Source organism: Molossus molossus, unplaced genomic scaffold, assembly GCF_014108415.1.
Source record: "Molossus molossus isolate mMolMol1 unplaced genomic scaffold, mMolMol1.p scaffold_m16_p_1, whole genome shotgun sequence".
Classification (NCBI taxonomy): domain Eukaryota; kingdom Metazoa; phylum Chordata; class Mammalia; order Chiroptera; family Molossidae; genus Molossus; species Molossus molossus.
In genome coordinates this window covers 73444206-73472159 of record NW_023425344.1, presented here as the reverse complement: position 1 = coordinate 73472159, position 27954 = coordinate 73444206, and the positions used below count along the sequence as shown (strand labels likewise).

At 38.6% G+C, this 27954-nt stretch overlaps 1 protein-coding gene across 10 annotated transcripts in view; it reads right to left on the bottom strand.

Moving 5' to 3' along the window:
• Positions 1 to 4169: 4169 nt before the first annotated feature.
• PDLIM5 (PDZ and LIM domain 5) overlaps positions 4170 to 27954 on the bottom strand; it is a 205750-nt gene continuing 181965 nt past the window's right edge. For 9 of the 10 annotated variants that reach the window (XM_036263313.1, XM_036263337.1, XM_036263346.1 and 6 more), the window contains 5 exons: positions 24888 to 25062; positions 15131 to 15311; positions 12061 to 12181; positions 8721 to 8836; positions 4170 to 7319 (listed from right to left, as the gene is read on the bottom strand). In XM_036263313.1, coding sequence (XP_036119206.1) covers positions 7230 to 7319; positions 8721 to 8836; positions 12061 to 12181; positions 15131 to 15311; positions 24888 to 25062 — 683 coding nt within the window. In that variant the 3' untranslated portion in view covers positions 4170 to 7229. The remainder of the gene's footprint in view (positions 7320 to 8720; positions 8837 to 12060; positions 12182 to 15130; positions 15312 to 24887; positions 25063 to 27954) is intronic. The other variant, XM_036263328.1, reaches the window with a different exon arrangement.

The window sequence follows — 27954 nt, the reverse complement described above, 5'->3', positions numbered from 1 at the left end:
TTTATTGAGAAAAGGAAATTCTTCACCTGTTTGCTATTACTGAATATGAAAGTAATCAATTTTTATATGATAAGGGTTTAGATTTAAACAGAAAAACTTCTGAGATCCTAATTAACACAAACATTCCATTAAGAATGCTTATTTGCTCTGGCCAGTTGCTCCGTGGTTAGAGCATCGGCCCTCGGACCAATGAGTCATGTGTTCGATTCCAGTCAAGTGCATGTACCTCAATTGCCATTCATCCCCAGCCCTGGTCAGGTGGTGCGGGTTCATTCTCCCCCCACACACACACTTTATCTGACGATAAACAGAAAAATATCCTCAGGTGAGAATTAAAAAAAAAAAGAATGTCTTATTCACTTTAACTACAAGAAAAGCACAGTATATAATAAAATAAACCCAGAAAAACCCATTGGTTACTTATTAGTATAGATACAACTAATGCTCTCAAATATTTAGAACTGTTCAATTATACTGGATGTTTAGCAGACAGACCTTGAAAACTACAATCCATGGAACATTGTTTACTTTTCATACCGAAGACATTATCAGAGGGTTTTTGACAATAAAAAAAGAATTTAGTGTTTGACTTTCCAATCCCCCAAAATATACACAGATGTCCAGGACCGGGAAGGTTTCAATGTAGTTGAAAATCTAGAGTCTTTATTTTGCACCCAGATGTGTCAGTGATCAACTGATTGATGTTCAGTTCACTGCCTGCTCTGTGACAGGAACGGGACTCCTGAAGCATTTCTCTGTTCCAGGGAGCATGGTGCGAGGCTCTGCCAGCCATTAGCCGCGGGAGCTGAGGGAATACTCAGGAGCGTCTCCTCCTGGTCCCCGGTGCTGCAGTTTGCTCTCTCCTGCTCCGCTGCGTGGTGCATCCACGATGCACGTGTGTGGGCACCTCCGGTGGAGCTGTCCCCTGCTGTGCGTGCAGAGTGCACACATCGGCGACTTCACGTCCCTGGCCTGCGCCGGTGGCCACCTTGCTGCACCCTCTGGATGTAGACACCCTGTATTCCAGGCCTCATGTCCACAGCAGCACCCAACTCCCTTTGCACACCCACCCACCAGCCTTGACTCACCTGCGTTCTGGAGGGTTCTGGCCGCAGCAGAGAACTCTGTCATTCAGTAAAACTCAACTACACTTTCTCCAAGAAGGTCTGACCTCTAGCCGATGGGGGCACGCGGGGGGCGAGGGTACCCCTAAGGCTGTCCTTGGGTCCTCTCTCCCAGCCCTAGATTACCCTTCTGAGTTCTCTTTATATTTTCAGTTTCTTTCTTATCATGGCTTAATAATGCTTTACATTAAACTTCTCCTAAGTGTGATTTCTGTCTCCTGATTGGACCCAGTCTGATCCTCCAGGAGTAATCAAACACATTTTTCCACTAAGCTCTGATTTATTCTCACCATTTATACCATGCGGATATTGTTAAAGATCATCTGACACTTCCTGGATATTCAGAAATAAGCAAACTAGAATAGATGCACATCATTGATTTATATCTTTTCTTGGGGCAGAAGTACTGGGTTTACTTTGGTGCTTATTAAGTTCATATTTCATTTGAAGATTTGATAAGAGAAGCAGAAAAAGTTATTAAGCAGCAGCATAGTAATTTAACAGAGAAAAATGAATGTTAAGTTTCAGTTCATAGAAGCTGAATTAATTTAACTTATATTTCAAAGTTTATACTTGCAAAGCTCCATGGATTCGTCCACTCTCCGTTTCATTCAACTACAGAGCTGGAGATCTTCAGGACTCTCAACACACAGGGACAGAGAAAGTGTCCAGGGTCCGATGACATCAATACTGAGTCACCTAAGCAAAGACTCTTATTTACATACAAATTCATACTTGTATGGTAAATCGCTGGAGTTCAATTTACCATCTTATTTACAAAGGAAACAGTTTGCTATATCAGTGATACACTAGGGAAAATCAAGACACCTCTGAAGATATTAGTCTACTGACATACTTTAAACAATGGCATTTTTGAGTAAGTGCTTAGAATAGCACCAGCTGTGTGTACTTTACAAGCAAAAGAAAAAAAAAAAAGGAAGAAAAAACAAACCTAAGTATATTTGAACTAGAGAGCAAATGTGACAATTTAGAACATGATGATGAAACACTAATTTGGAACCCAATTATTAAACAGAAACTTTGTCCCTTGAAACATAGATGCATTAGAGACCACGTCAATCAATTCATGGGCCTGGCACAGAAGTCATTTTCCTTGGGAACTATATTTGCCTGAAGAGGAATTGAAAAATTATACTCTGTGAACTCTAAATTGTTTTATTTTTCTCCCTGCGGTCAGTGATCAGTGGTTTTCTGACATGGAAATGTTTTATTCTTCTATGCTAAGCAACGGCTCCAAGCTTTACTGTATGTGATCGCACACAGTTACAAACACGGGGGGAAACTGCCCTCTTGGCAAACTCATTTGCTAGGGCTCTGCCAATCACGAAGCACACCTTGCCTTCCCCATGTGGCTTTCAGGGTGTGGAAGCCACACCTTTCTTTCTAATCATTGATGTGACCTTGCCACCTACTCGGCTTCTACATCACAGACTCAAGAGTAGAAGTTCAGAAATATAATACCACCGACAAATGGTGTGTTCCAGATTCTCTTCACAAAATGAATAGTCGAGCGAATCAGAAACCCGCCACCTTCCAAATGCTACGCCTATCTCCCGAGTAGGATAAACATACAGCCCACTCCTGACTTTTGGGGGGGAAAGGGGGTTCTTTCACAAACTTCTGGGCTTGGTGCTTCCTGGTTAAATGCGCTCATTCATAAGAACACCACAAAACTGCATCGGTCTGCGAGTCCTGTTGGGTCGCCATGTGTCCTCGGCCCCTTTCCTCTTTTAAATTTTAAATACTGCAAAGGAACCGTTTTCCCTGTGAGGGTCCCACACTCGGGATGAAGCCTTCTCCGCGGAATTTTGGCACCCTATTAATTAGCGGTTATGAGTGGGAGCTGCTCTCTCTCAGCCACTCCTATTCTGCCATCAGTCAAGTGTGATTCTGTAATAAATTCCCACAAAGCAAACTATTTCTGGTAATTCTCCCTAATTAACACCAGGCCCGCTAATAATACATCAGTACCTATGTGTTTCTGATATAACCAAGATCTTGTCTGAGACTACTCCAAAAGGGAAACCGCCAACCTAAATTAAGCTTTTTGCAGGCAAGACGGATTTTATATGTAGTTCTGTAAGAAAAGCTTTGATAATCTTATATTGGGGACATTTGAACAGAAAACACTGAACGACAGGGAGGCTTGTTCTGGTTTGAGCACTGAATGGGGATTTATTGTGAACACACACTGTTGAGTCTTAAGCCTATAAATCTTGTACTGGATTACTGTTTCTTAACGAAGGAATGACAGATCTCTTATTTTGTCGGTGCATTTTAATGTGCAATGACGTGATTGATAGAAACCAAACAGCAGCTATTAAAATGTCAGATGCAGACTTGATGCCCTTATAAGTTTGGCTTCTGGAGTTTAATATACTGTGAGCAAATAGACTTGAATTTGTCTTTTATTCCCAATACACAGCCTGCAACAGAAACATTCCTCTTAACTTTACACAGTCGGGGGAAAAATCTTACTCAAACCAATAAACAAACAGGAATAGGTGAGCCTACCTAGTTATAGAGATGTTGGCTAATGAGAGCGGGATGAGTTAAGCATGAAGTAACGGACCCTGGTCAATGAAAAATGTGGAAATGTAGACGACTTATGTTGTTTGAATATGATATATGATACAATATAGTGCTTGATAGGACAGGTTGGTCCAGTAAATAATTTTTACAAATATTTTAAGAGGACAAAGAGCTTATTTATCAATGAACTCAAACGTTTGTGTATAGGTGCCACATGCAGAACACAAAAACAGAGGAAAGTAAAATGGAATGTGACAATATTTTCAAATGTTCTGTTTCTGGGACATTTTGATAAGCAAATGTTGTAAGGGGATTCTCCTGAGAACTGTAACATCACGTCCTTTGAACGTGCTTTTCCCCCATGATAACGTAATAGAAACCACTTGCCAACCCCGAAGAAAAACCAGGAGAGCTTGTCTACATTACTTTAGCCATTTATTTATTATGTGCTCATTAAGGTATTACTATATTGATTATATTTCTCATGTGGTTTTTAATAAGAAAATACACCCCAAAGCAAAACAGCATGGACATATATACAAACTTAAAAACATCAAGAAATGAAAAACAGAGATGAACAGATAAGGCAAATGATACATCAAGAATCTAAACCCAATACCTTAAACTATTTGGGCGATGCAGAGTGACAAACTGAAGCCACATTAGATTTGTGTAATATTACTCAATGTGTTTTCCCTTCCCTGTCTGAAGAGCGTCTCCTTTCAATAGAAGTGACGAAACTACAAACATCACAAAGATGTTAACAGACCAGATTCACACTTGCACAGGGAGAGGGAGACATTATTTTCTATAAAAGTGATCCTAATACAGTACCCCTTGAAAATGGTACCACGAAGACATTTTTGTTGTAGATATTTTTCAACATAATGCTGCACTAATAATTTGAAGATTTCAACACTTATTTCTGTTAGTCTTAATACTGATCAAATGATTAGGTTTTAGTTTTAGACTCTAAATTCAACCTGAGTCAACAGGAAATGCATTAGCTGCTATAGGCATAAGCACAGGGGATTGTTTTTAGGCTGCTTCTTTAGGGAGCAACATTCTGGTAAGTCCAGAGAAATGTTTTAAATCTGAACCTATCACTGACATTTTCAAACCGGGAAGACCAAATAGGGGATGTTTTAAAGTCACGCACTACGCTTTAATCTGTATTGTACTAAGTGCAGCATTCCAAAATATACATCTAGGGACATTAGAAGTGAATGCTCTACAGCAGAAAGGTAATAATTTAAAAATGCTACTGACAGAGAACATTTATAATCAGAAAAATAAATATTCAGGTAGCTCACCAGAATAATAAAGTGCTCTGCCTGAGTTATTAAGAGATTAATGCTGATGTGTTAAATATGTCATTCCCCACTGGAAATACAGGGATCCTTCTGGGTTATAATCAATATCTCTTTCATAGGATTAACTGTTTTAGGAACCGGCAGAAAGCTTTGCCACAGAAGAGAAGGGCAAAGCATAATGACGATGATAAATTAGGAAGCAATGTTACCCTCTTAGGGATAAAATTTAGAGAAATGCAATATTATGCTCTATGAATAACATGCAGAAAGAAAAGTCCAGTAAAAATGATATATTAATATAAGATAATTTATAAGAAATCCAAGTCAAATAAAATTCTTTGAAGAAAATACCCAAATGCCACTGATTTACCAAACACTATCTTGGCATATAATCTACAAAAGCAAAACTATGTAACAAAAAGAAACTTCTACCACACCAACACAAAACCACCAACTAATTTTATCTTGTGTAAAGCAAATAACTGGCATTAACATATGACAGCACATATTCACCAGTATGTCTTCTAGAAGGGGTCTCAGCAGCAATAAGAAATATAATACACAATTCAAACATCCTGCCTCCCCGCAAGGTGGAAGGGGAGGAGGCGGTTTGGGGTTCTGCTGGTGAAGCATTCAGTTTGCCACTCTGTGCTACCCTCCTCATTCTTTTATCCCCAGTTAGTTATTATCTGCATATAATTTAAATCTGCTAGACCATAAGTTAACAGCTTTCAGGACAGATGCCTTGGAAAGTTCTGAGGGAGGTTAAACAAATATTGTAGCCCCAAACTTCCTCTACAACAAACGTCCACAATGGAAGTGAAGTCATTAGTGAGAAATAGGGGAGGAAGGACTTGGGGCTCACTCTCAAATTTAAAAGCACCTTGCTCCAAATCACTGAAATTATAACTCAGTGGGATCATGAGCTTTTAGCCATCCTGGAAACAAAGAGAATAATGATCAAATGCTGCAATTTCTTTTCTTACTGGGACAATGTCAATAGGATCTATAATTTTACCACAGTTACTTCTCTGTCTTCATGTGGTATCCATGTATTTTTTCCTCCAAATAAAGAAAACAAAAAATGGGCCAGTCTGAGTAATTAATCATGTTCCTCTCCTCTACTACCAAATCTCTTTGCATAAAAGTTTTCCAAACTTCGTGATCACATCTGGAAGTAGTTCATTTATTACTGAAAGAGAACTATCAAAAGTAAAAAAAAAATCTAGATTTTATCACATACCCAAGCCAACCTTTTATTTTTCTAGTGCAGAATTAAAGAAAAAAGATTATTGTGCAAAGAGAGTTCTCAAACCTTCATCAGTCAGTAGTACAACTACGAAACTAATTCATTGTCAAAAAAGGGGGGATTTGGGGAGGGGAATACATCATAATTCCCAACTACATTCTTTTCTTCTCATTCTCTTTGAGAGAGAAAACTCTCACAGTCCAAAGTCATTCAATTAGCTCTTTACCAGAGCATGAAGGACGAGAGGAAAAGGGAGTATGACTACTATAGGTGATAAAACATACACAATGAATTAAAAATGGTCATATTTTAATAAAAGGTGAAAATTTGAGATTTATAAGCTATATGGTGGCTTTTGAGAGGGATGAAAAAAATATACCTTCTCTTATTGGCATGACACATTTTGATCAAAATCTTATTGACCTTTCCTATTGGAATGATCAGTTGTAAAACTTTAAAAAAATGCACATGGTTTTTAAAAAGGGATACCGCCTACTGCTGATCAAAATCTGTTTAAACTCCTATTTACTATTATAAAGATAGACACTATTTTTTTTTTTTAATTTCACTTACTGATAAAGCATAAGGCATTTTCTTTCTTTTGCAGATTTACTCATAACTACCTACCTAATAAGGAAAGAAAGCATAATGATTTCAGCATTGAGGTTGCAGCTTTTATTCTAAAATTTAATTTTTCACTAATTTATTCTAAGATGAATTTAATAGTCAATCAGGAAATTGGTTTTTATAAAAGTTACTTTATGGGCAGAAAATACAGGGAACAAGTAATAACAAATGTCAAACTGTCTCTTTACATTATGAAGCCAAATATTTCCTCATAGATTTCATTTTTAAAGCTGGAATTTATCCCTTCAGGGCTACTATTATTTTTCAAAAATCCATATAAATATTAAATCTAAAAATTAATTGGTAATTTTAATTCTCCTCTTTCTCTTCAAATTTCTTTCTCTTCTCCTGAACTGTTGACTTTCAAAAATTCACAGAATGAGCATGTTTCTTGCAAAGTGGCTTGTCCTTCTTGGAGAAAAAGGTCTGACCTTCCAAACTTTCACAACATACCTGAAAAGAAAAGAAAAAAAGTGTTATGTAAGAGAATACCATTATTTTATCAAGTATGCATGAAGGAGAAATTGATTTTTTATCCAATGGTTAACAAAAGCACTTTAGTTGGTTGTTGGACATCCTGACATTCAGCTACCATATTTCATGTACTCTTTCAAGAACAATGAAGAATGACATTTTCTGGAATGCACTCTAATTTATTTAAATTACTGATCATTATTTGTGTTTATTGGGAGTGAAGCACTTGGCCCTAAAGAAAAATTCACACCTAAAGAAGTCCCACTAAATATGATTTCTCATCCCAAATTCTAATCAATGCTTTCAATCTGTCTCCTGTGGTAGAGAACCAAAGCATTCAAACAGAAAACACAGGACAGTCGCTTTATCAAACACTCCTGAGCCCCCAAACACACAGGTATAGAATACTTGAGAGTCCTTTTTAATATATCCCTTTGTTTCATACAGTGAAAACTCTGGTTAACATCTGGCTGCTGGATGATTAGGCAATCAGTTAACTATCCACATTTATGTCTTCTTGTCTTTCCTATTGGCTTTGTCAATTATAATGCTCATGAGCAGCTCTACCAGAGAACAGAAGGCAAATCTGCTAAAAGTTTTTTTTTTGTGTTGTTGTTTTTTAACAGATTTTATGATATCTAAGAGATAAAGGAGGTAAACTAGACAGGGTACAATGGTAACATTTGGGATAAACATTTTACTTAAATTAACATGATTTTTTCCCCCTTCATACAATGGGTAATGAAAGCTATTATATAGTAAAACTATTTTTTTTTAAATCAAATATCTGAACAGAGTACATTTATTGAATATTTACTTGCAAAATTAAAAACTTATATCTTAGGTAAATGTTAATTTCTGAATTTATGCTCCTAAGAAATAAAATTAAAAAATATTAAAATATCAAATGTAATAGGTAAACATATTACTACATGTTTATTATAGTCTCAAAAAGAAAGAGTATTCACGGACTATTGCTAAGGAAGAAAATCAACATATAGTTTACTTCCAATGTTAATTCAATAATAGATTTTCAATAATTACTTAAGAAGTTCCTATGCTTCAAAAAATTACTAAAATCACTCCAATAAAAGAGTTTTGTTTTTTAAGTAAAGGACTTTTAACTGTTTTAAGAAATATATCGCTTCTCTTTATAAACAACAATGTATTAATAATAGGATTTTCTCTAACAGGCAAGCATCTTATTCTATGCCAAATAATTTTTTAAAGTGCCCCAAATTTTCACAAACATCTTTTAAAATCACTGTAAAAATGTTGTTAGGTTTGGGATCCAAAGGTACAAGGACTGTCACTTCCATTCGGTGTTTGTGCTGGAAGCGGCCGAGCCGCGCCCCCTTCGCGGGAGACGAGCTCACCTACCGAGCACACGAAGCACGTGTCGTGCCAGGTGCAGCCCAGAGCTTCCAGGAACATGTCGCCGGCTTCGATGGGAAACTCACATCCGCGGCATATGGTACCGAAGAGGGCGTAGTAATCTGCAGGGCGGAGGAGGAGACATAATTTAAACATGACAAAGCTTTAGAATGATCGTTCCTAGAAAGCAGCAACAAAATTTGAACTGAATGAGATAATGAAGATCAAGGTACTAGTAACTAGAAAACTTTCAGATGGCATAATATTTGGCTTGAGATACATGTTTCAGGTTACCCTTGGTAAACGTTATTTATATACCTTAACATCCTTTATTCTATTTTTCCATGTAATATATTTCTTTTTTTTGTTTTTTTTTTCCTTTTTTTAATCCTCACCCGAGGACATTTTTCTATCCATTTTCAGATAGAGTGGTAGGGAGGGTGAGAGAGGGAGAGAGAAAGAAACATCGATGTGAGAGAGACACATTGACTGGTTGCCTCCCATAAGACCTTGACCAGGGCTGAGGATGAACAGCAACCGAGGTGGGTGCCCTTGGCTGGAATCGAACCCACGACACTTTGGTCCCCGGGCCGATGCAATAACTGCTGAGCAAAATCGGCCAGGGCTCCATGTAATACTTTTCATTTCTCTCCAACTACTTAAATGCCCAAATATGTCTAAAAGAACACATAAGTTATCAGCAGACATAACTGTTTCAATGCAATACAAAAGAACTTCCAATAATTAGCAACAGTAAGACTAATGAGCTTAAATCAAGAAGAAATATCTGGTATTGACTTGGTAAGGAAGAAAGAAGAGTCAGAGGAAACTTCCATTAATAAGCACCATGACTGAGTTTCTGGCTGGACTCTATTACAATATTAACCACTAGTAGTTTTTTTTTTCTGTATTTTCCCTTCAATTTTATGACTTCATGCTTAAAATCATTAGCCAGAGAACGCCACTTACTTGACACAGATTATAGCTATAAAATACTAATGGGATTTCCTTCTGAAGAAAGCAGTCTGACAAGCTGTTTCTTCATTATGACTAAATTAGAATGTATCGGCATTTTAATGTTCTTTTCTACAACTACTCTCACTACCTGTGTTTACTCAAGATTCACTCTTTGGCCTTTGACGTTTCAACCCAGTCTGGGCTGGAGGAGCAGGCGGGCTGTGGTGCGGCCTGATGCACCTTTCCAGCAATCCCCACACCTCGGCGCGCTCAGCACGCAGAGCCCTGTGTGCCAGGCACTGTGCTAGGCCCTGGCCGGGTGGGCGGCGACGGGACAGAGGTGACTGCCCTCCTCGTGGGGCTTATATTCTCCTTGAGCAGAATGTCATAACTTACTGTATTTTAAAACTAAATAACAAATAATTTCAGATTATAAAAAGTACCAAGAAGGAAAGAAAATAGCGTTGTGATATAAAATAACTGGGGGATATAAACAACTATAATATAGGGGGCAGTTAGAAGGGGCCTCTCTGAGGAGGTAACAATTATGTTGAGACTTGAAAAAGAATGGAGAAACCACCACAGACAAGCTGGGGAAGAACATTCCAGTTAAAGGAACAGCAACACGAAAGCCCCGAGGCAGGAAGGGTCTCAGCATGCTCAGGGACTCCAGAGGGGCCAGGCATGGCTGGAAGCCAGTGACTGGAAGCAAGGTGGCAGGCGATAAGGTCGGCGACACTGGCGCTGGTCTGGAGCATAATGTTTACTCTAATGGAAGCCTTTAAGGTATGGAGCACTATCTGATTCACATTTAGCAAATACCATAACTTCAAATACTGCAACTGCTATTTGAAGACTGGAGAACAGGAGAGACATCATTTAGTTGGTAATTACAATGTCCAGGCAAAGGCTGAGAGCGAGATGGATGTAGTGGTGATGGCTGAGATGGAGAGAGAGAAATGAATTCGGTGTACACACTGTGGGTCTATGTTAGAATGTAGTCACTGGACTGGGTATAGGGAGAATAAGGGAAAGAGCAGAATCCAAGATGACTCCTAGGTTTGGAGAGAGTGGACTGGGTTAAGAACAAGTCTGGAAGGTTAAAGAAAAAGAACAAAAATAGACCAAGATGATCAGAAGTGACATTTAAATAAGACTTCAATGTTTTTCCCTTTCTGTAAGCAATTTCAGGGTTTTAAAAATATGACTTCTTAAACTACATTAAATATGATATGAAAGCTAGACTGTTTTATACGTTTTGGCTAGATAGGGACTATCTGCCAAGTGAGTCAAAATGTCTTGCAAAGCTTTTAAAACAAACAAATAAGCACCCCCCCCCCAAAGAATTAAGTGGAATTATGAAATGTGAAATATTCTGGTTGAATCAGGGCAGGTTGCTGGTAGCTAACCTGTCCCAAAAAAGCCCATGGGTTAGTCCACTGGAGATTACACAGGGTTTCCGGGTGGACAGTCTAACACAGATCTAGATTGTTCCTAACTAGGGAACTAAGAGAAAGGTGAAAATAAGAGGATATTGAGCGAGTAAAAAGGGCTGAGTGATGCTGACCAGCCGGGAACGAGAAGCTGACTGCTCCTTTCACCTGACTACTGGGGACAGTCCCTTCATGCAGCGTCATACTTCGATATTCAAGGTACAACAATAAACTCCACAGTCCAAATGCAGTATAGTAAGTGAAGGCAAGACAAAGGAAAAATAATTTATTTTTGAAAAATGTGCATGTAGTAGTAACATCTAGGTAAGGGTAATACTGATAAAGTAAGTGTTATGAAAGTCCACTTACATTCTTCGGGGAGGAAAAGGAAGTGTCCAGAGGTCAGGTACTAAGGGAAATGCAGTATATTGGTCCTTAGAGTCTAGTTTATTAAAAATAACTTTACCAAGGGAGTAATCTGAGCCAGGATTACCCTCCCATTCAGGAAAAGTAACAAAGGACTTCTAATTTATTATCAAGGCAATTGCCTTAGAAAGCAAATCAGTATCATATTCAAAAGTTGAACACTTGCCATATTTATAACCACTCAAAATTTACTTACTGAAGTTTAAGAGGTGGCCATAAGCTTCATGATTTGGTAGAATTTATAACCACAAATTATTGGGGATTCAAACAAAATATTTTTCTCCTAAGTAATGCTTACAATGCTCACATCTCTTACTTAAGTTGGAAGTATCTGTGTTGACAGAGTCACATAAAATTATACATAGGTTGTTTTGTTTTTTTTTGCTATATACTTAGGGTAACATTACATGTTCCTAAAACAATTAGGAAAACTCTTTTTCCTAACATTCCCTTTCAACTTTATAGCAATATAAGGGTTAATGTTTTACCTTCATTCAAAACTTAAGCAACTAATGGCTTCAGAAGCTTACCAGTCTCACAGTAAGGTTCACCGTCCTCCAAATGGAAAACATTATTACGAATGGGTTTTCCACAGGCCACACACACAAAACAGGAAACATGCCAAGTTTGTTTCAAAGCATTGATAACTTCCTGTCATAGAAAAATAATTGGATGTAAAACAAGATGATAATACACAAATACTTATTCTACTAGCTCAGCCAATACAGCCATTGTCAACTGACCTAAAGTAGACACACATGCCTTGTCTTTGCCTTGCACTTTCCTCCTAAGTAACAGGAGATACGGAAGGACAGACTTGAAAATCATCTAAATTGATGCACTATATAACGTGCATTTTTCTCAAATACTATCAATAAACTTATTTACAGAATGATTAATGTGTTAACCATTATACAAGCGGTGAATAAAGTAAGCATTTCATAAATGCTTGCTACAATACATTCTGCTTTCTCTCAAAAGGTGTCAGGAAACATTAACTTATAAAGGATTCATAGTATTATCTTGAAAATCTCATGGAGGAAGGGCAAACATTTAAAAACTAAAACAAACCTATACTTTGGTGCATTATGGAAACAATAACCTAATCAGCATGATTCAGTCAGTTTAACACATGTTTAGTGTTTTGGAAATCAGCTGTGACTGTACTAAGCATACACTCAAAAGAGTATCTAAAATTTGAACCATAAAGCATGGATTCCAGTCAACAATGGCCCTATGGTTAAATATACCAAGTATCAAAACTTGGGCCAGATTTTAATTAGTAAAAGTTTTGGGCAGTTGGTTTTTCCAGGAATCATTTCTTGATTGAGAGAAAGAGATGAAGCCATTAAAAACCATTTTTGAAGAATAGTTAATAATATGGGAATTTACTCCTACTGTAATATTTATCACAAAAAGAGGATACTATACATAAAGTATGGCTATTATTTTGTCAATGAATTACTTATAAGAAGCCAACTGGAAGAAAATCCACCCTAAGGTTAACAGGAATTATCTGAGATTGGTAAATATAGAGGTTATTTAAATTTCATTCTTTATATTTTTTTGAATTTTCTAATTGTTGTAGAGTGAAATGTTTTCTCTTTTAATAAAAATATTGTCAAAACAAAAAAATATATAGAATAAATTATTAGCCATAGAAAATGCCTTCTAATTGTCTTCTAATAATTCACTATTAGAAGACAATGGAAAGAAATGGCAGTTGTTTAGTCCCAAAAGATTACCATGAACGTGTACAACAAATGTGCAATCAACCAAATCATTTCCTAAGGCTTCCAGCATGTGTTTCCCTTCATGTACTTGAGACAGATTACTATTCCTTCTTAATAGGTATTCATGTCACAGTAGAGAATTGTAACCCACCCACCTCCACCATTCTTTTGACATCATTTCTGTAAGTGATGGCTCTAATATGTAGCTTATAGATAAACAGCATGTTTGTATAAGAATCCTAGAAACTAACTTCAGAAGACACAGACTCTGACCTTCAGTCATTCCAGTTCCAGGAGATTTGCTGACTTTCAACCGTAGAACCAAAATGATGTAGAACCAGATGAAAACAGACCATCATTTGACCAGTCTGAGATCCTTATCGAAACAGACTGTGCTGGCTTGCACATAGGGAACTTTCCAACTCTCTTTCTCCTTAATTTCCTTGTTCTGCTTTCTCTCTCCCTCCTTATAAAACCCCTGCCTGCACCAAGGTGGGAGATGGGCTTTGCAACAAGAGTCCTCCATCTTCTCAGGTGACCAGCACTTGAATAAATCTTTCTTTTTTTTTTTAGCATCTGTCTCACTGAGGGTTTGGCTTTCATGGCCGCAGGCAGTGGAACCTTGGTTTCGGTTACATTCAAACAACTGAACACAATACAGAGAACCTGTCCTTTTAATGAAGTTCTGGCCCATCTCTGAAGCAATGAGTGTAAGGTTTCCATTTCCTAGAACACCATTTGGTTCTAAGACTGTTACTTGACTTTTTTTTTTAATTATTCTAGAATACGTAGAACAGATGTATATACTAAAACAGTATTAATGTATTGTACTTATTAACTGTCATTTGGGAAGGTACAGCCTGAATCATTCTACCCTTTTATTCCCAACAGATTGTACAAATTAATAATATAGAAATATTTCATGTGATATAATTATGATTTCTAAGTGTCCTGAAAGTTTTAGACACAGTTAAAGATATCTTCTAAAATTAAGACTACTCTATAATTCACGCTAATGTTTCTCTTAAATGATATGAATTTAGTTTCATTGTTACATTTTCATATTGAGAACACTAGAATTCAGCAATGCCATTTCCAAATTTTGTATTGTATGAAACCAGGCAACTTGGCTGTTCTAAAGTAAAATTCCAACTCCTGGTCACCCATAGGCAATGCCTGAATCTTACTTTGCAATTGCAAACTGGGTATTCCAAAGGAGAAAGTTGATTTACTCAATATTATTTATTATGTACCTAAATCACATAATAAATATTATTATGACACCTAAATTACTCTCCTTTTTTGCAAAAAAATTTAAAAAGGTGTGGTTTTATTATTTTTCTATACATGTAAACTCTCATAAAACTAAAGTTATATTTTTAAACATTACATGCATTTCAGAAAACTATATCATTAATAAGCATGTGTTATATACTTCATGAGATCTGTGCCCTGTGCTTGAACCATGACAAATAGGGAAATGCTGCTCTTATAAAAGCTATGGAATTTAATTTGAAACAGTGAAGGTGTCAGTTCTGAGAACTCTGATGTGTGTGGTCCTGTACGACCTCTTCATTCCTGAGCAAACAGGGTCCGGCTGAAGTAGCACACCCACAGTAAATTGTTTTCCCCCCACAGTGGCTAGATTTTCACCAGACAAACCAGCACTCGGTAAGGAAAACCAAAGACAACTTAACCCCACGAGTCCTATCTACAGAGGTCTATTTAGTGTTGCTTTACCATAATAAACAGTGATGAAACAGAGAGGGTATCAGGCAACAAGAGAAAAAAGTCAAATGATGGAAGGGGTTCATAACCAACATTAGTCTGCTTTAAAATTCACTCAGAATAAAAACCCAATACTCACTCCAAGGATCTTCCTTTGGCATCGACCACATTCAGGAGCAAAGAATTTCTCATAGCAAAGCTCACAATACAGGGCCCCCTTTTCCTCCACAAACCCGATGTAGGCCATCGTGTTTTTGCAGTGAGTGCAGTTGAACTCCTCCGGGTGCCAAGATTTCCCCAGCGCCACTAGGAAGGGTCCCCTGCCAGAAGCAAAGAGATCGGGTTGGCTCAGGCATCAAAGTTTCTCGGCCTCTTTTATACAATGTCCAAACAATGAAATATCTGCTCCATTCTCCTTCTCAAGGACTCGCCCTGTGGGTGCTGTAAATTTACACAAGAACTCTCTGCGCGTTTATGTGAAAAGAGAGGAGGAGAAAAAGCAATGAAAGGGTATCCCCCACCTCAGTTTTATTCTACCTTCAAGAGATTTCATAGTTATGTTTTTTGAGTTGTAATGAGTGAGTCTGACTGCGTCATGATTACAATTGAGAATGAGGATGTTAACTGCTACAGAAAACAAAGTAACCAGGAAAAAAAAAAAAAAAAGTGGTTTAGGCAGAGATGAGAGTTTGGCATTTCTATAAAATAAACAAAATAAAAATCTCAATTTGGTAATGTCAGAGTCTTAAAAATAATATTACCCGATAAAACATTTCAGTCAATTCCTCGTCCCCACACCTAGTTTCATATATTTCTCAACTGTATTAAACACATCAAATCCTCACCCTCCTTCAGAAACTGTAAACCGGGTAGAAGAGATTGTTTGAAGCTGCTTAGAAAGGTTTTTATTTAATTCAAACATAACTTATTTTTAATACACATTTATATCAAGGTAACAAATGTTTGTAAAGAGACTTTTTTCCCTATAAAATACCATACAGTCATGAACTGATAAGAGGGCTTCGGTTTGCTTGACAGGAATCCATTATGGAGCCTTATCTATCCCGCAGCCTGCAGAGATGAACCATTCCAGCCTCTGCAGCATTCTTTTCTGTGGCTACGTCACACTAATTTTTAGTCACAGAGCAGCTTTACCTCCAAGGCACTTTTCCATTTATATAATTTGTCCATGCAACATTCCTGTGAGATAGACCAGGGCAGTTATTACGAACTCAGTTTAACAGATGGAGAAGCTGAGATACAGAATGTTCAAAAGATATGACAAATGCCATAAAATCATCGATTGAGTAAAGGCCAGAAGCTGATTAGTATACTGCTCTAGTAACTATCTCCCATTGGGAATTTTTTTGCAAATAATTGATGTTTACTAAGAACCAGCACCAAATTCTGCAAGAGTCAAGAAAGTAGACAAGCTCTTGACAATTACTGAATGTGCTCTGTGGGATAGAAGAGGGTGTTTTCTAACCCCACTTTTTCTTGTCTTGTATCTTTTTTAAAAAGTAACTTAAAATTTTATTTTTCAGTAAGTTTACATTCAATATTATTTTGTATTGGTTTCGATCGTACAGCATAGTGGTTAGACAATCATATACTTTACACAGTGTCCCCCCCAATATTTCCATTTCCCACCTGGCACTGTACACAGTTATCACAATATCGCTGACTGTATTCCCTGTGCTGTACTTTACATTCCCGTGACTACTTTGTAACTATCAAGTTGTACTTAATCCCTTCACCTTGTTTCTTATTGATAACATGCAATTTTGTATAAGCTAGTGCATGCAGCTCTCTTTACACTTGAGACAAATAGTGTATTATTATTTTTTAAACTTCAGGGTAATATAATTTTGTTATCACTAATAAGGATTGCCTTGATTAACTAATTCCTGCCAAAAATAAAGTGGGGGGCTACAGATCACCTACTGTTTTACTTTGGGCAGTTGGTCTCTCAATTTTGAACTGATTTATAAGTAACAGTCCTACTCAACAAGCTCTTTCTTTCATCTTTTCATTATATATTTGTCAAGTACTTTTCCTTCAAAGATAAACCAAAAAAATCACAATGCTCAAAGCTAGACAGAGTTTTACAAGAAATCTAGGCTTTTCCACCAGGTGAGTATCTAGTTAGAGACGCCTGAAAAATCTGCCAGGCTAAGTTTACTGTTACTGTAACATAAGATATGGTAGAACTTCAGGGTTTTCTGCGACCATAGGTCTGGACAGTAAAGTAGTTTGAAACAACTGACTAGGATGAAGTTGTTGTAAAAGCACATCTTCAGCTCGTCCATGGCCTGGAAGGACCCTTGAGGCCGGCCCTTAGGCTCCTCAGTTTCCGGAGGAAGTCAACCAAACTCAAACTGCGCATTCTGTTGAAGCAAAGGGTTGGTGTGCACTTGGATTCAAGTGCTCTGGAACATTGTCTATCAGCGCTACCAAACAGTTAACAAAGTTCATCTGAGAAGTAAAAAGACAATTGAGAACAATAAAATCCATTTTCTCAATTTTCTAAAATATGTGTTGGGATCAACTCAGGTCAGCAGAGAAACGGGTTGTGCAAATCAGAGAGACCCATTCCACAGAACGGTCCCTTTGCTGACCAGTGTTCGGGGTGACACCAGTGTGCATTGACCTGTCGCAGGAAACAGCTCTGTGGCAGCCACCTCTGCTCCTGCATCTGCTGCTGGAAGTGCTCTGTTAGGCCACACAGGACTATTGCACACGGATTCCTTGGAGAAATCCTTTCACATTTTTGCAACAAGAATAGTTCTGCTTTTTCTGAATAATAGAATTATTTTTTATCTCACTATACAGTAATTTGCAAAATTAACTCCTTGAAGGCTTAAAGCCAAATTTAGTGTAACCACAGCAAGTATGCATGTCATTATTGTAGGTCTTTTCCAGTCTCAGTGACAAATGTCTGTCCACTGTTCCTTTTTAATAGACATATTCAAGATTTTCATTCTTTTCCAATTTAGAAGGTTTTCTTATATTTCATGTATTCTTAAAAGTATTTTGGGGAATGCTTTCTAGATTAGAGTCCACTACAAAAAATAAATAAATAATGTTGTCCATCGAAAGGGTAATTTTAAGATATTTCCTTAGTTTATCACATTTGAATAGTGAATGATCTTAACAACAATAAACTCCCTCTGCACCTTTACAAAGTGAGCTGAAAATGACCCTTGCTCCTGCCAAATCTCTTTCTTAAACAAACACTCTGTGCAGATACTGGTCTAACCTGATCCTTCCCGGCTGCACTGAAAGCATCTTCCATCAATGCCCTTAAAGTTATGCAGAGATTAAACAATAAAATCTTCTACTTATAACAAAGTACTCTCTTCTCTGTGTCAGCAAAGACTAATTTAACAAATTCATTAACACAGGATTAGCACTGAAGAAGTTCTTCCAGTTCCGGGTAGGATTGGGTTTCCGCCTGCAAACTGGAACGACAGGCTTGGATAGCTGCAAGGTGGAGTTGAGCATTCTGCTACCTCTGATAATACTAACACTGGGAGCCTCAGGAGCCCTGACTAAGCACTTGTTGACTGATGAAGGGAGGGGGGAGGTAAGCGCCCACTGGCCGAGAGAGAAGAGCGGTGCCATAAAACGTTGTACCCTGTTCCTCTCCCGTGAGACTTACGCCAACAAGAAAAAACCAGAGTTAGGGAAGGATGCTAAGAGAAAAGTTCAGAGGAAAATAAAAACTTACAAATAGAAAGGTGAAAGAAATTGCAAATCTCTTTTTTAAGAATTTTTAAAACTGACTTTGAGCAAGACAGTAAGGAAGAGGGAGGAGGGAGAGAGAAAAATGTCAATCGGCCACCTGGACCGGGTTCCAGCAACCTTTCGGTGCACAGGGTGACAACCAACTGAGCCACACCGAACAGGCACAATCTAACAGGGACTGCACTTGAAATCAAATGCTTACTTCTCCCTTCCCTTTGTTATTTAAGTCTCACAATAACTCTCAGTGACAGGCGTTCGCTCTATAAATAGAAGACGCTGACATGGTAGAAGTGAGCCGACTCCTCAGATCAGGTAGAGGATGACCTGAGAGCTGGACTCCCAGGCCCAGCCACGATAGGTTGAAAATCTGATTTGACCAAACCTTACTGCATCAATAGATGTTAAAAAAAAAAAAGGTTTAAAAATCAAAAGAAGTTAATCAGCAAAAGTTAAAAACAAAGCCACTTAAAAAAGAACTCACATGCTCAAAACTAAATATGGAATCTGATATTCTACTTAACTAGATATAATAAGTAATAGAAACATATAAGCCAGTATTTATTATGTTCAACTTTTAGAAAGGGCCTAGCATGAGCAAACGGTCTAGGAACAACGTAGAGAGAAAAACAGAATGAAATAGGAAAGATTATTGGGAAAAAATGCACAGCACACACAGAGTCACAAATACACACAGTGACTCTCTTTCAAAATTTATAATACTTGAAATTAGAAATACTAACAATACGTCCCCAAATTTAGAAACATCGTATTTTTGACACCCTTAATTCCTCATTCCCAGTGGACTATGCCTAAACTTTCCAACTTGAAACATCGGAAAAATATAGCCCTGCCCAGTGTGGCTCAGTAGTTAGAGTGCTGGCCCTCACACTGAAGGATCCAGGGTTCAATTCCCAGTGAAGGGCACATACCTGAGTTGCAAGTTTGATCCCCTGCCCCAGTGGGAGGCAATCGATATGTGTCTCTCATATCAATGTTTCTCTCTCCCTCCCTCCCTCCTTTCCACTCTCTCTAAAAATCAATGTAAAAGATATCCTCGGGTGAGAAGTAACAAAAAATATAACAACAAAAAATATAGCTCTTCTTCCACTGGGTACCATCTTTAACTCATGGCCCTTTAAAATACTCCATTTAAAAGGTTACAAGGCCAACTATGGCTTTTTACTTGAAAGATATGTTCTTTAAGAATAAGTGCACATGCCCTGGCTGGTTTGGCTCAGCGGTTAGAGCCTCGGCCTGAGGTCCAGAGAGACCTGGCTTCGGTTCCCGCTAAGGGCATGTACCTCGGTTGCAATTTGTCCCCGGCCCTGGATGGGTTCGTGTGGGTGGCGACCACTCGATGTGTCTCTCTCACATTGATGTTTCTCTTTCTCTTCCTTCCCCTCTCCCTCCTGCTCTACCTGAAGATGAATGCAAAAATGTCCCTGGGTGAGGATAAAACAAATTTTTTTCTAAAAAAAGGTAAAGTCAATTGGTAAGTTAAAAACAAGTTTCTTGGAGCAAATATAGTTAATTCTTTATATTGAGGTTATTATAAAACCAGAAAAGCAAGAGAAATGTGATTCATAATAGGACAAGTAGAATATAATTTCATGCATTCCTCCAAATATTTTGAAAAGGTTCATTCATCAACTGAACAAACATTTACTAAATGTGGTGATGTGAGCCAGGCACTGTTCTGGGAGCAGAGAGTATAGAGCAAGAAACAAAGCCAGAATAAGCCCTGTTCGCATGGAACTTACAGTCTAGTATGAGGTACAGAGACAACCAAAAAGATAAATAAAATATATCATATGTTAGATTTTTAAATGCTAAGGATAAAAATGAAGCAAGGGAGGGGAGATGGGGAGACTGTGCATGTGGGGGTGGGAATGGCCAGGAATACTCTGACGATTGAGTAAAAATCGGAAGGAAAAGAAGGTGAGCTATGCAAACATCTAGGAGGCAAGAATGTAGGCAAAGGAAACAGCAATGTTTTACTACAGTAAATCTGAAGTCTTGGTCTATGTCTTGTTCATAAACCTTAGTCTGTGTCTTTGACTGTTTCCTTAATTTTAGGGACTAACACACTATCTCAAACCTTTTGCCCGACCTGTTTGGCTCAGCAGTTAGAGCATTGGCCTGTGGACCAGAGTCCTGGGTTCGGTTCCCACTAGGGGCATGTACGAAAAAAACCACCTTTTATTTTCAAGTAAAATCTTAACCAGAAGGGAAAATAAGCAAAACCTATTTATAAAGGCGTGCTCGAGGTTGGAATGGACAGTGAGACAGGCAAGATGCTCTGCAGGCCGCTCCTTGGAGTCACTGAGATGGCCCTCCTTCTGAGACGAACATGAAAACCACTGAGCAAGAAACAATTCGGTAATGTTAAAATTCTCTTTCTCACTGGGATCAGCAATGGGCTGACCGAATGACTGTTCCGGCGCTATCCTGCAGGCAAGCACAGGGCGACAGTATTGGCGCTATTTTTTTTTTTTTTAAAGCATTCCGTATCTAAGAAGAAATCCAAGCACCATAAACCCCCTACTTCTTTCACAAAGATGCTAAGAAGCTAAATATAAATGGTCCATTTAACTCCATGTAATCCAAGTGGTCAGTAGATTTTAATGCCACTAGATGTAACAGTCAAGAAATAAGCTCAAGTTTTCATTAGGCTGTTCTAACATAGGAAACTGAAATGTGGTTTTGGCCACATCAGTCTGACTTTCTGTTTCCCTATCGCACCAGCACCCCAACAGTCAATCTATTCATGAGTGCGAGAGTGGAGGAAACGGTACTCCGATCACAAATGGACTGGAAATGCTCCGCAGCTAACTCAATCCAAGTTTCACCAGAATTTCCTAAAATATAACACCCCACCCATCTGGAAAAAAGCAACTAACTAATCAAAGTAATGCCTAAATAATACAGTTTAGGCAAAATACCTATAATCTTTTTAAGATTCAAATAAACCAAAATTTTGAATATTAGATCCAAATCAAATGACTTACGGAGTTTTAAGCTAAATATGGACTACAAGAGAGAACCAGTTCAGTACCAACATTCAGTGATTCGGGTTTCTGAGGTTTTCCAAAAACAATTAACTTTGCTAAAAATAAAATAAAACACAAAATTTGCCTCAATTTTGCTTTATTTAAAAAGTGTTTTAGAAAATTTAAAACATTTTGAAAATAAATATAAAATAAACAATATAAATTATAAACAAACAACATAAATTACACTGTGGAAAATGAACTATAAATTCTGAAATCTTAAGCTTCCTAGAGTTTCCCAGGTTGCCATACCCTCCACTGAAAGCTTCAAGCTGTCACTGCAGCGTGTTTCTGAAACAGGTGTACAAGAGAATGTCACTCGATCCAACGCCTCCTCGCTTTGGTAAGTGATACCGGCACTGAGGCCAAGAACTAGAATTATGCTTTGACTAGGTCTCTGAACTGACCACAGTCTATTCAAGCTGCGTTAGCATTTGAGCACCAAGCAAATGTGCTATGTTAATTACTGTTAGGAGACCTTGACATGAACTAATCCCTGTTCCTATTAACTTCCCTATAAATGAAGCTTTAAAGTTTAACTGATAACAAGTGCTAGGATAATCCAGAGCAATATAAAACCTAACAGATGAGGGAGCAATAAGTGACGGCCATTCATGTTATTAACATATATATTTATTTCACATGACAAGAGGATTATGCATTAAAACTATATCCTGGCATTAAAACTGAAACCAAGGTAGGTCGGGGTGGGGAATGTCATTTCTATCCATACTAAGTTTTTCAGATATGCTGGGGGTCGTGATTATGGGATGTCACAGACTTTGATAATCAGACAACACAAATCAGCAACTGACACAGTTTGACATTTTAACCCATCCAATTAGGTGCTTACAACAGCACAAAAATAGCAGTGACTCCTGTCTCCATAAAGGGTGTTTACCTACCACATAGTATCCTTAAATACCAGTCTGCATAACCAAAGTACAGTAACTTAAAGAGGCAATGTGACAAGGTAGAATTTTTTATTTCATTAATATTAAACCTAAAAATGTAACAACTAAACACAGTTAATTAAAATCAGTGCTTAATTTACTGGAGTAAAGCAGTAACACACTAGATTCGATAACAGTTTAAATATTTCTGGAAGGCAGTAACCCTAGAGTAGTACTTTTAAAAGAATAACTCTATCCCTGCCGGTGTGGCTCAGTGGTTGAGCACTGACTCATGCTTGAAGAGGTTGCCGGTTCAATTCCCAGTCAGGGCACATGCCCAGATTGTGGACCCGATCCCCATTGGGGGGAAATGCAGGAGGTGGCTAATTGATATTCTCTTTCATCAATGTTTCTCTCTCTCTCCCTTTCACTTCCCCTCTCTCTAAAAAGCAATAAAGGAAAAATAAAAATTTTTTTAAAGGAAAATGGCTGTAATCTGATTATTATCACGACCTGAACGATGAGTGGATCTAGAGTCCTGTGTGATCTGTTCGGGTCAAACATGCACTGAAAGCCTGTGTGTGTTGATACTGTGCCGGACTGTGGAAACCTCTACTGATTTTCTCCTTCTCCCCATAACTACTATGACTGCTACCACTGCTCCTGGCTAATTGTTAGTAAGGAGGGACTACTCACCATGGAAAATGCAATTTAAGTGAAAAATAACAGCTCACAAAATATTGTATTATGATTCCCTTTCTGTAAACATCTATTCTCATGTGTATGTGCTTTAAAAGTGTGAATTAGCCCAGGCCGGTTTGGCTCAGAGGTTAGAGCGTCGGCCTGTGGTCCAGAGAGACCCGGGTTCGGTCCCCGCTAAGGGCACGTACCTCGGTTGCAGTTTGTCCCTGGCCCTGGTTGGGTCATGTGGGTGGCAACCGCTCGATGTGTCCCTTTCACGGCGATGTTTCTCTCTCTCTCCCCCTCCCACTCTATCTGAAGAAAATATGAAAAAATGTCCTTGAGTGAGGGTTAAAAACAAACAGTATGAATTAAAATATTAACAGTGGCTACCACAGGAAGTGAATTTTGGGTAAATTTTTATTTTTGCTTTCAGTTTTTCTGTATTTTTGAAATGTCAAAATGAACACGGACTACTACCTTTAAAATATAAAAGTTACCTGACCAGTGTGGCTCAGTGGATTGAGTGTTGCCCCATGGACTGAGTGGTCCGGTTCCATTCCTGGTCAGGGCACATGCCCAGGCTGTGGGCCCGATCCCAGTGGGGGGCGTGCAGGAGGCAGCCAATCAATGTTCTCTCTCATCAATGTTTCTATCTCTCTCCCCCTCCCTTCCTCTCTCTCTAAAATCAATAAAGAAAAAATAATTAAAAATTAATCAAGATATTATTTTTTTAAAAAAAGAAAGAAATGCTCAGAGATTTAGTAAGTGCCAGTATTGTACACTCACTTAATATCTCTGGGCCTTTTTTCCTCCTTGGAATTGAAAAGACAATAAAGTACTAAAAAACTGATATGCATATATACATAACCCATGGACATAGACAATATTGAGGTAAAGGCAGAGGGAGGGGGAAGAAGGGTAGAGGTGGTTAATGGGGGAAACTGGGGGGATATCTGTAATACTTTCAACAATAAAAATAAATAAAAAACAATAAAGTAAGATTTAGATAAAAATATTATAAAGATGCAAATTATGATGGAATCTATAATTTAAAGCATTTATGTATATAGATCTGTAGATAATTGTATCTTTCAGTGCTTAGGTCTTCAAAAATCCAATCTTCTCTAAGTTCTTTATTTTATGTCACTAGTTATTTTTCACCTAAATGAAAGTCTTCACTTATAAAATTTGTAAAATAATGAAGTTCAGATAAATGATCTTCAGGATTCCTTCAAGTCTTAAAATTTTATCATTCTCTGAAAGGCCACATTAATCATTATTTTTCCATAGGAATTAATTTCGGAAATGAACGGTATTTTTAGTTTTAATTTCAAGGGACCAGAATTACTTTTCATTAAAACAATTCTAACAAATATATTCATATTTATCTACTTCAATAACATTTACACAAAAATATGGCTAGAATATTTTCCCTAATAAGAAATGTGAATCTTTCAGATCATAAACCATGAAAATCAACATTGTTACTAAGTATTTCCAAGAAACGTCAGGAACAACCCACCTGATGACCTGGTTGCAGTGGGCGCACATCGGAGTCCGCTTCCCCGCTGGGATGTGCTCGGCTCTCTGCACTAACGTGTCCTGGTCGCTTGGCTGCGGCTGCCCCGCAGCTGGGCTGGCTGGTGCCCCTGGTCCTGAAGAAGTGGCACTGTTTGAGATTCTTCCCGTGGAAGCTGCTAGAAGTTAGAACACCAAAAACTCAGAATGAGAATAACCCAAATATAAGCTTTCTCTAACAAATAATAATAGTACTTTTAAAATAATCTGCTCACTCGCTTATTCACTCACTCACTCGTACACATTTAAGGAGAGGTTATGTACCAAACACTGGACTGTGACTGTAGAGATAAATGGAAAAGAAAATCAAGAATCATAACACAGAGTTATAACAGATGAATGAATAGCACGTTATAGAAAAGAGGACATACTTCTGCTTCCAAGAGGAGATAGATACAGTTCAGGTGAATATTGACAACGAGGTATTTCTAGTCATTTAGACATCTCTGTTGAACATTAATTAGATTTAACTGGAAATATTATCACAGGCACATTAAAAACCTCAGTGGGTTAAAATAACCATTCTATATTGCACCCACATTCTCTCTTCCTTTACTCTCTAAAAAGACTGTGCAATCAGTCACCCAGTCACATAAGGCAGCTATGTAAGAATCATCCTAGGACTTTCTTCTTCCTCATCTGTGGTTACAATGGGTTCCACTAATTTTGTATCACAATAATTCTTAGTTTTGCCCCCTCATCTCCATTCCTACAATATTGTCCTGGTTTAGGTCCTCAGTGTCTCCTACCTGGACTAGCCACCAAATTGTCTTGTCCCCCACAAACGCATGTTCCCAAATGCCTCCTAAGACTGCACTTGGCCTGATCAGACTCAGTCCTAGGACTTCCCATCCTTCGGCCACTGCATGCAGGCCCCACCCTCGCAGTCGGCCTGCTCCACCACGTCCTCTCTCACCACTCCCTGCCTTTCATTTTGTGCTACAACAATACCAAACTGCCTCACTTTTCCTTGAAAAATGGGTCTTCACTATCATTTCCCTATGCTTCTTCCTTTTTACCTAGTGACCACTACTTATTAAGATTCAGCCCCAAAGTCAACTGCTCCAAAACTCCTTGAATTACATCTCCCTGCTGCCCCCTCCAAATAACCCTAATTCAATGTTTCTCTTCCACGTTCCCATACTTTTCTGTGAATGATTTTATTATTGCTTCTACTGTGTCTTTTCTTCTACAACTAGCTAGTAAGCTCCCTGAGGTCAGGAACTATGTCTCATTCATTACCCTCACAATGAATACAGTGTCTGGATGAATGAATGAACGAACGAACGAACAAATGAACAAACGAATCAATACATAAGTGAGTGAATGCAAAACTGTAAAGATTGAAACCAACAGAAGGCCAGCTCCTTACCCACAAGCAATTAAAATAGAATGGAAGAGAAAAAACATACATCAAAAAGGTTTAAAGGGAACAACTTTTAAGAAAAGCACACACAATGCAAATTAACAAGGTGAGTGTACGTAGGTATACATGTGTGTATATTGACAGGATCCATATTCGAGATGTGGTCAAAACTGGGTAAGACTAATTACGACAATTGAAAGGACAATTCTCCCTCACCAGAATAAAGCCTGTTAGCAATGATATGCAGTTACGGGTCCAGAACCAAGATTTACAAACAGTCAGCACATCAGCGGCACTCTGCCTGGCACTCGAGCTGTGAAATGGCACTTTACTGGCCCGGGAACTCGACTGTTGCCCAAGTTTTTTTTTAAATCCTCACCAGAGGACATTTTTCCATTTTTTGTTCAGATAGAGTGGGAGAGAGAGAGAAACATCAACGTGAAAGGGACACATCAAGTGGTTGCCACCCACACGACCCAACCAGGGCCGGGGACAAACTGCAACGGAGGTACATGCCCTTAGCGGGAACCAAACCCGGGTCTCTCCGGACCACAGGCCGACACTCTAACCGCTGGGCCAAACTGACCAGTGTTGCCCATGTTTTAAATGAATTAATGGACCAGGAATCTGTTTTCATTCTCTTAAACTGACACTCTCTTATAGAAATGGGAAAGAAAATTACTGTAATGTTCATGTTGTGCACTCCCGTCCTCGTTACCGGATTTACCCACACAGCTCTCTCCTCCGTGGGTCTTCCATGTCTACACCCAGGCCTGATTTCTCCTGGAGCACCAGATAAGCATTTAGTTCAGGACACACAAAATGTATTTCACCTTCTTACACACATTGTCAGCTCTTCTGAAGAACTCCTATGTTCCGCCTACTCAGACAGGGCTCTCTTCCGCCCTGACAATCAGTCCTCAGATGCTAATAATGGTTTCATTATAAATGTTCTGTCCCTTCTTTCTAATTCAAACCCATCATCTATCCTCTGAGTCCTGGTTTGAATCCCCCCAGCCTGGACAATTACGAGTCTCTCTGTTGCCAGTCTCTTCTTCTACCTCTTCTGCTAAATTCTTTTCCCAAATACACTGGTCTGATCATATATTCTCTAATAAAGCATTAGGTAATTGCCCACTGAAACCTACATGCAGGCCTGACAGTCCAGTCCCGCAGCGAGCGCACTGCAGTCTTCCTTACAACCCTGTCTCTTATGGTCACCGACATCCCCGCCATCATCACACTCGACCGTACTTATTTAATATTTAACTTGTGCTTGTACTATTCTCAAATCCTTACGACAGCCCTACGACTGAGGCATGATGGGTACCACTTCTTTACTCTGAGGCAAAGAGAGGTTAAGAAACCTGCCCAAGGTCCAACACAGCATAAAAGGCAGTCCTGAATCCAGGCAGGCTGGCTCCAGAGCCTGCGCTCTTCAACACTATGCTATGGTCTACTAGCTGTCCCTTGAACTTGCCATGCTGTCCCCTGCTCCTATGCTCCTCAGCCAGTGAAATGGCCCTTTCTCCTCTGCTGCTCAGTTTCCCATTCTGCAAGGCCATGGAAGTTCCGTTTCTGTCCCCAGTATTTCCTGGCCACCCCAGCTGGAAGAGCCCTCTTGTTCCCCTTAACATCGGTTAAC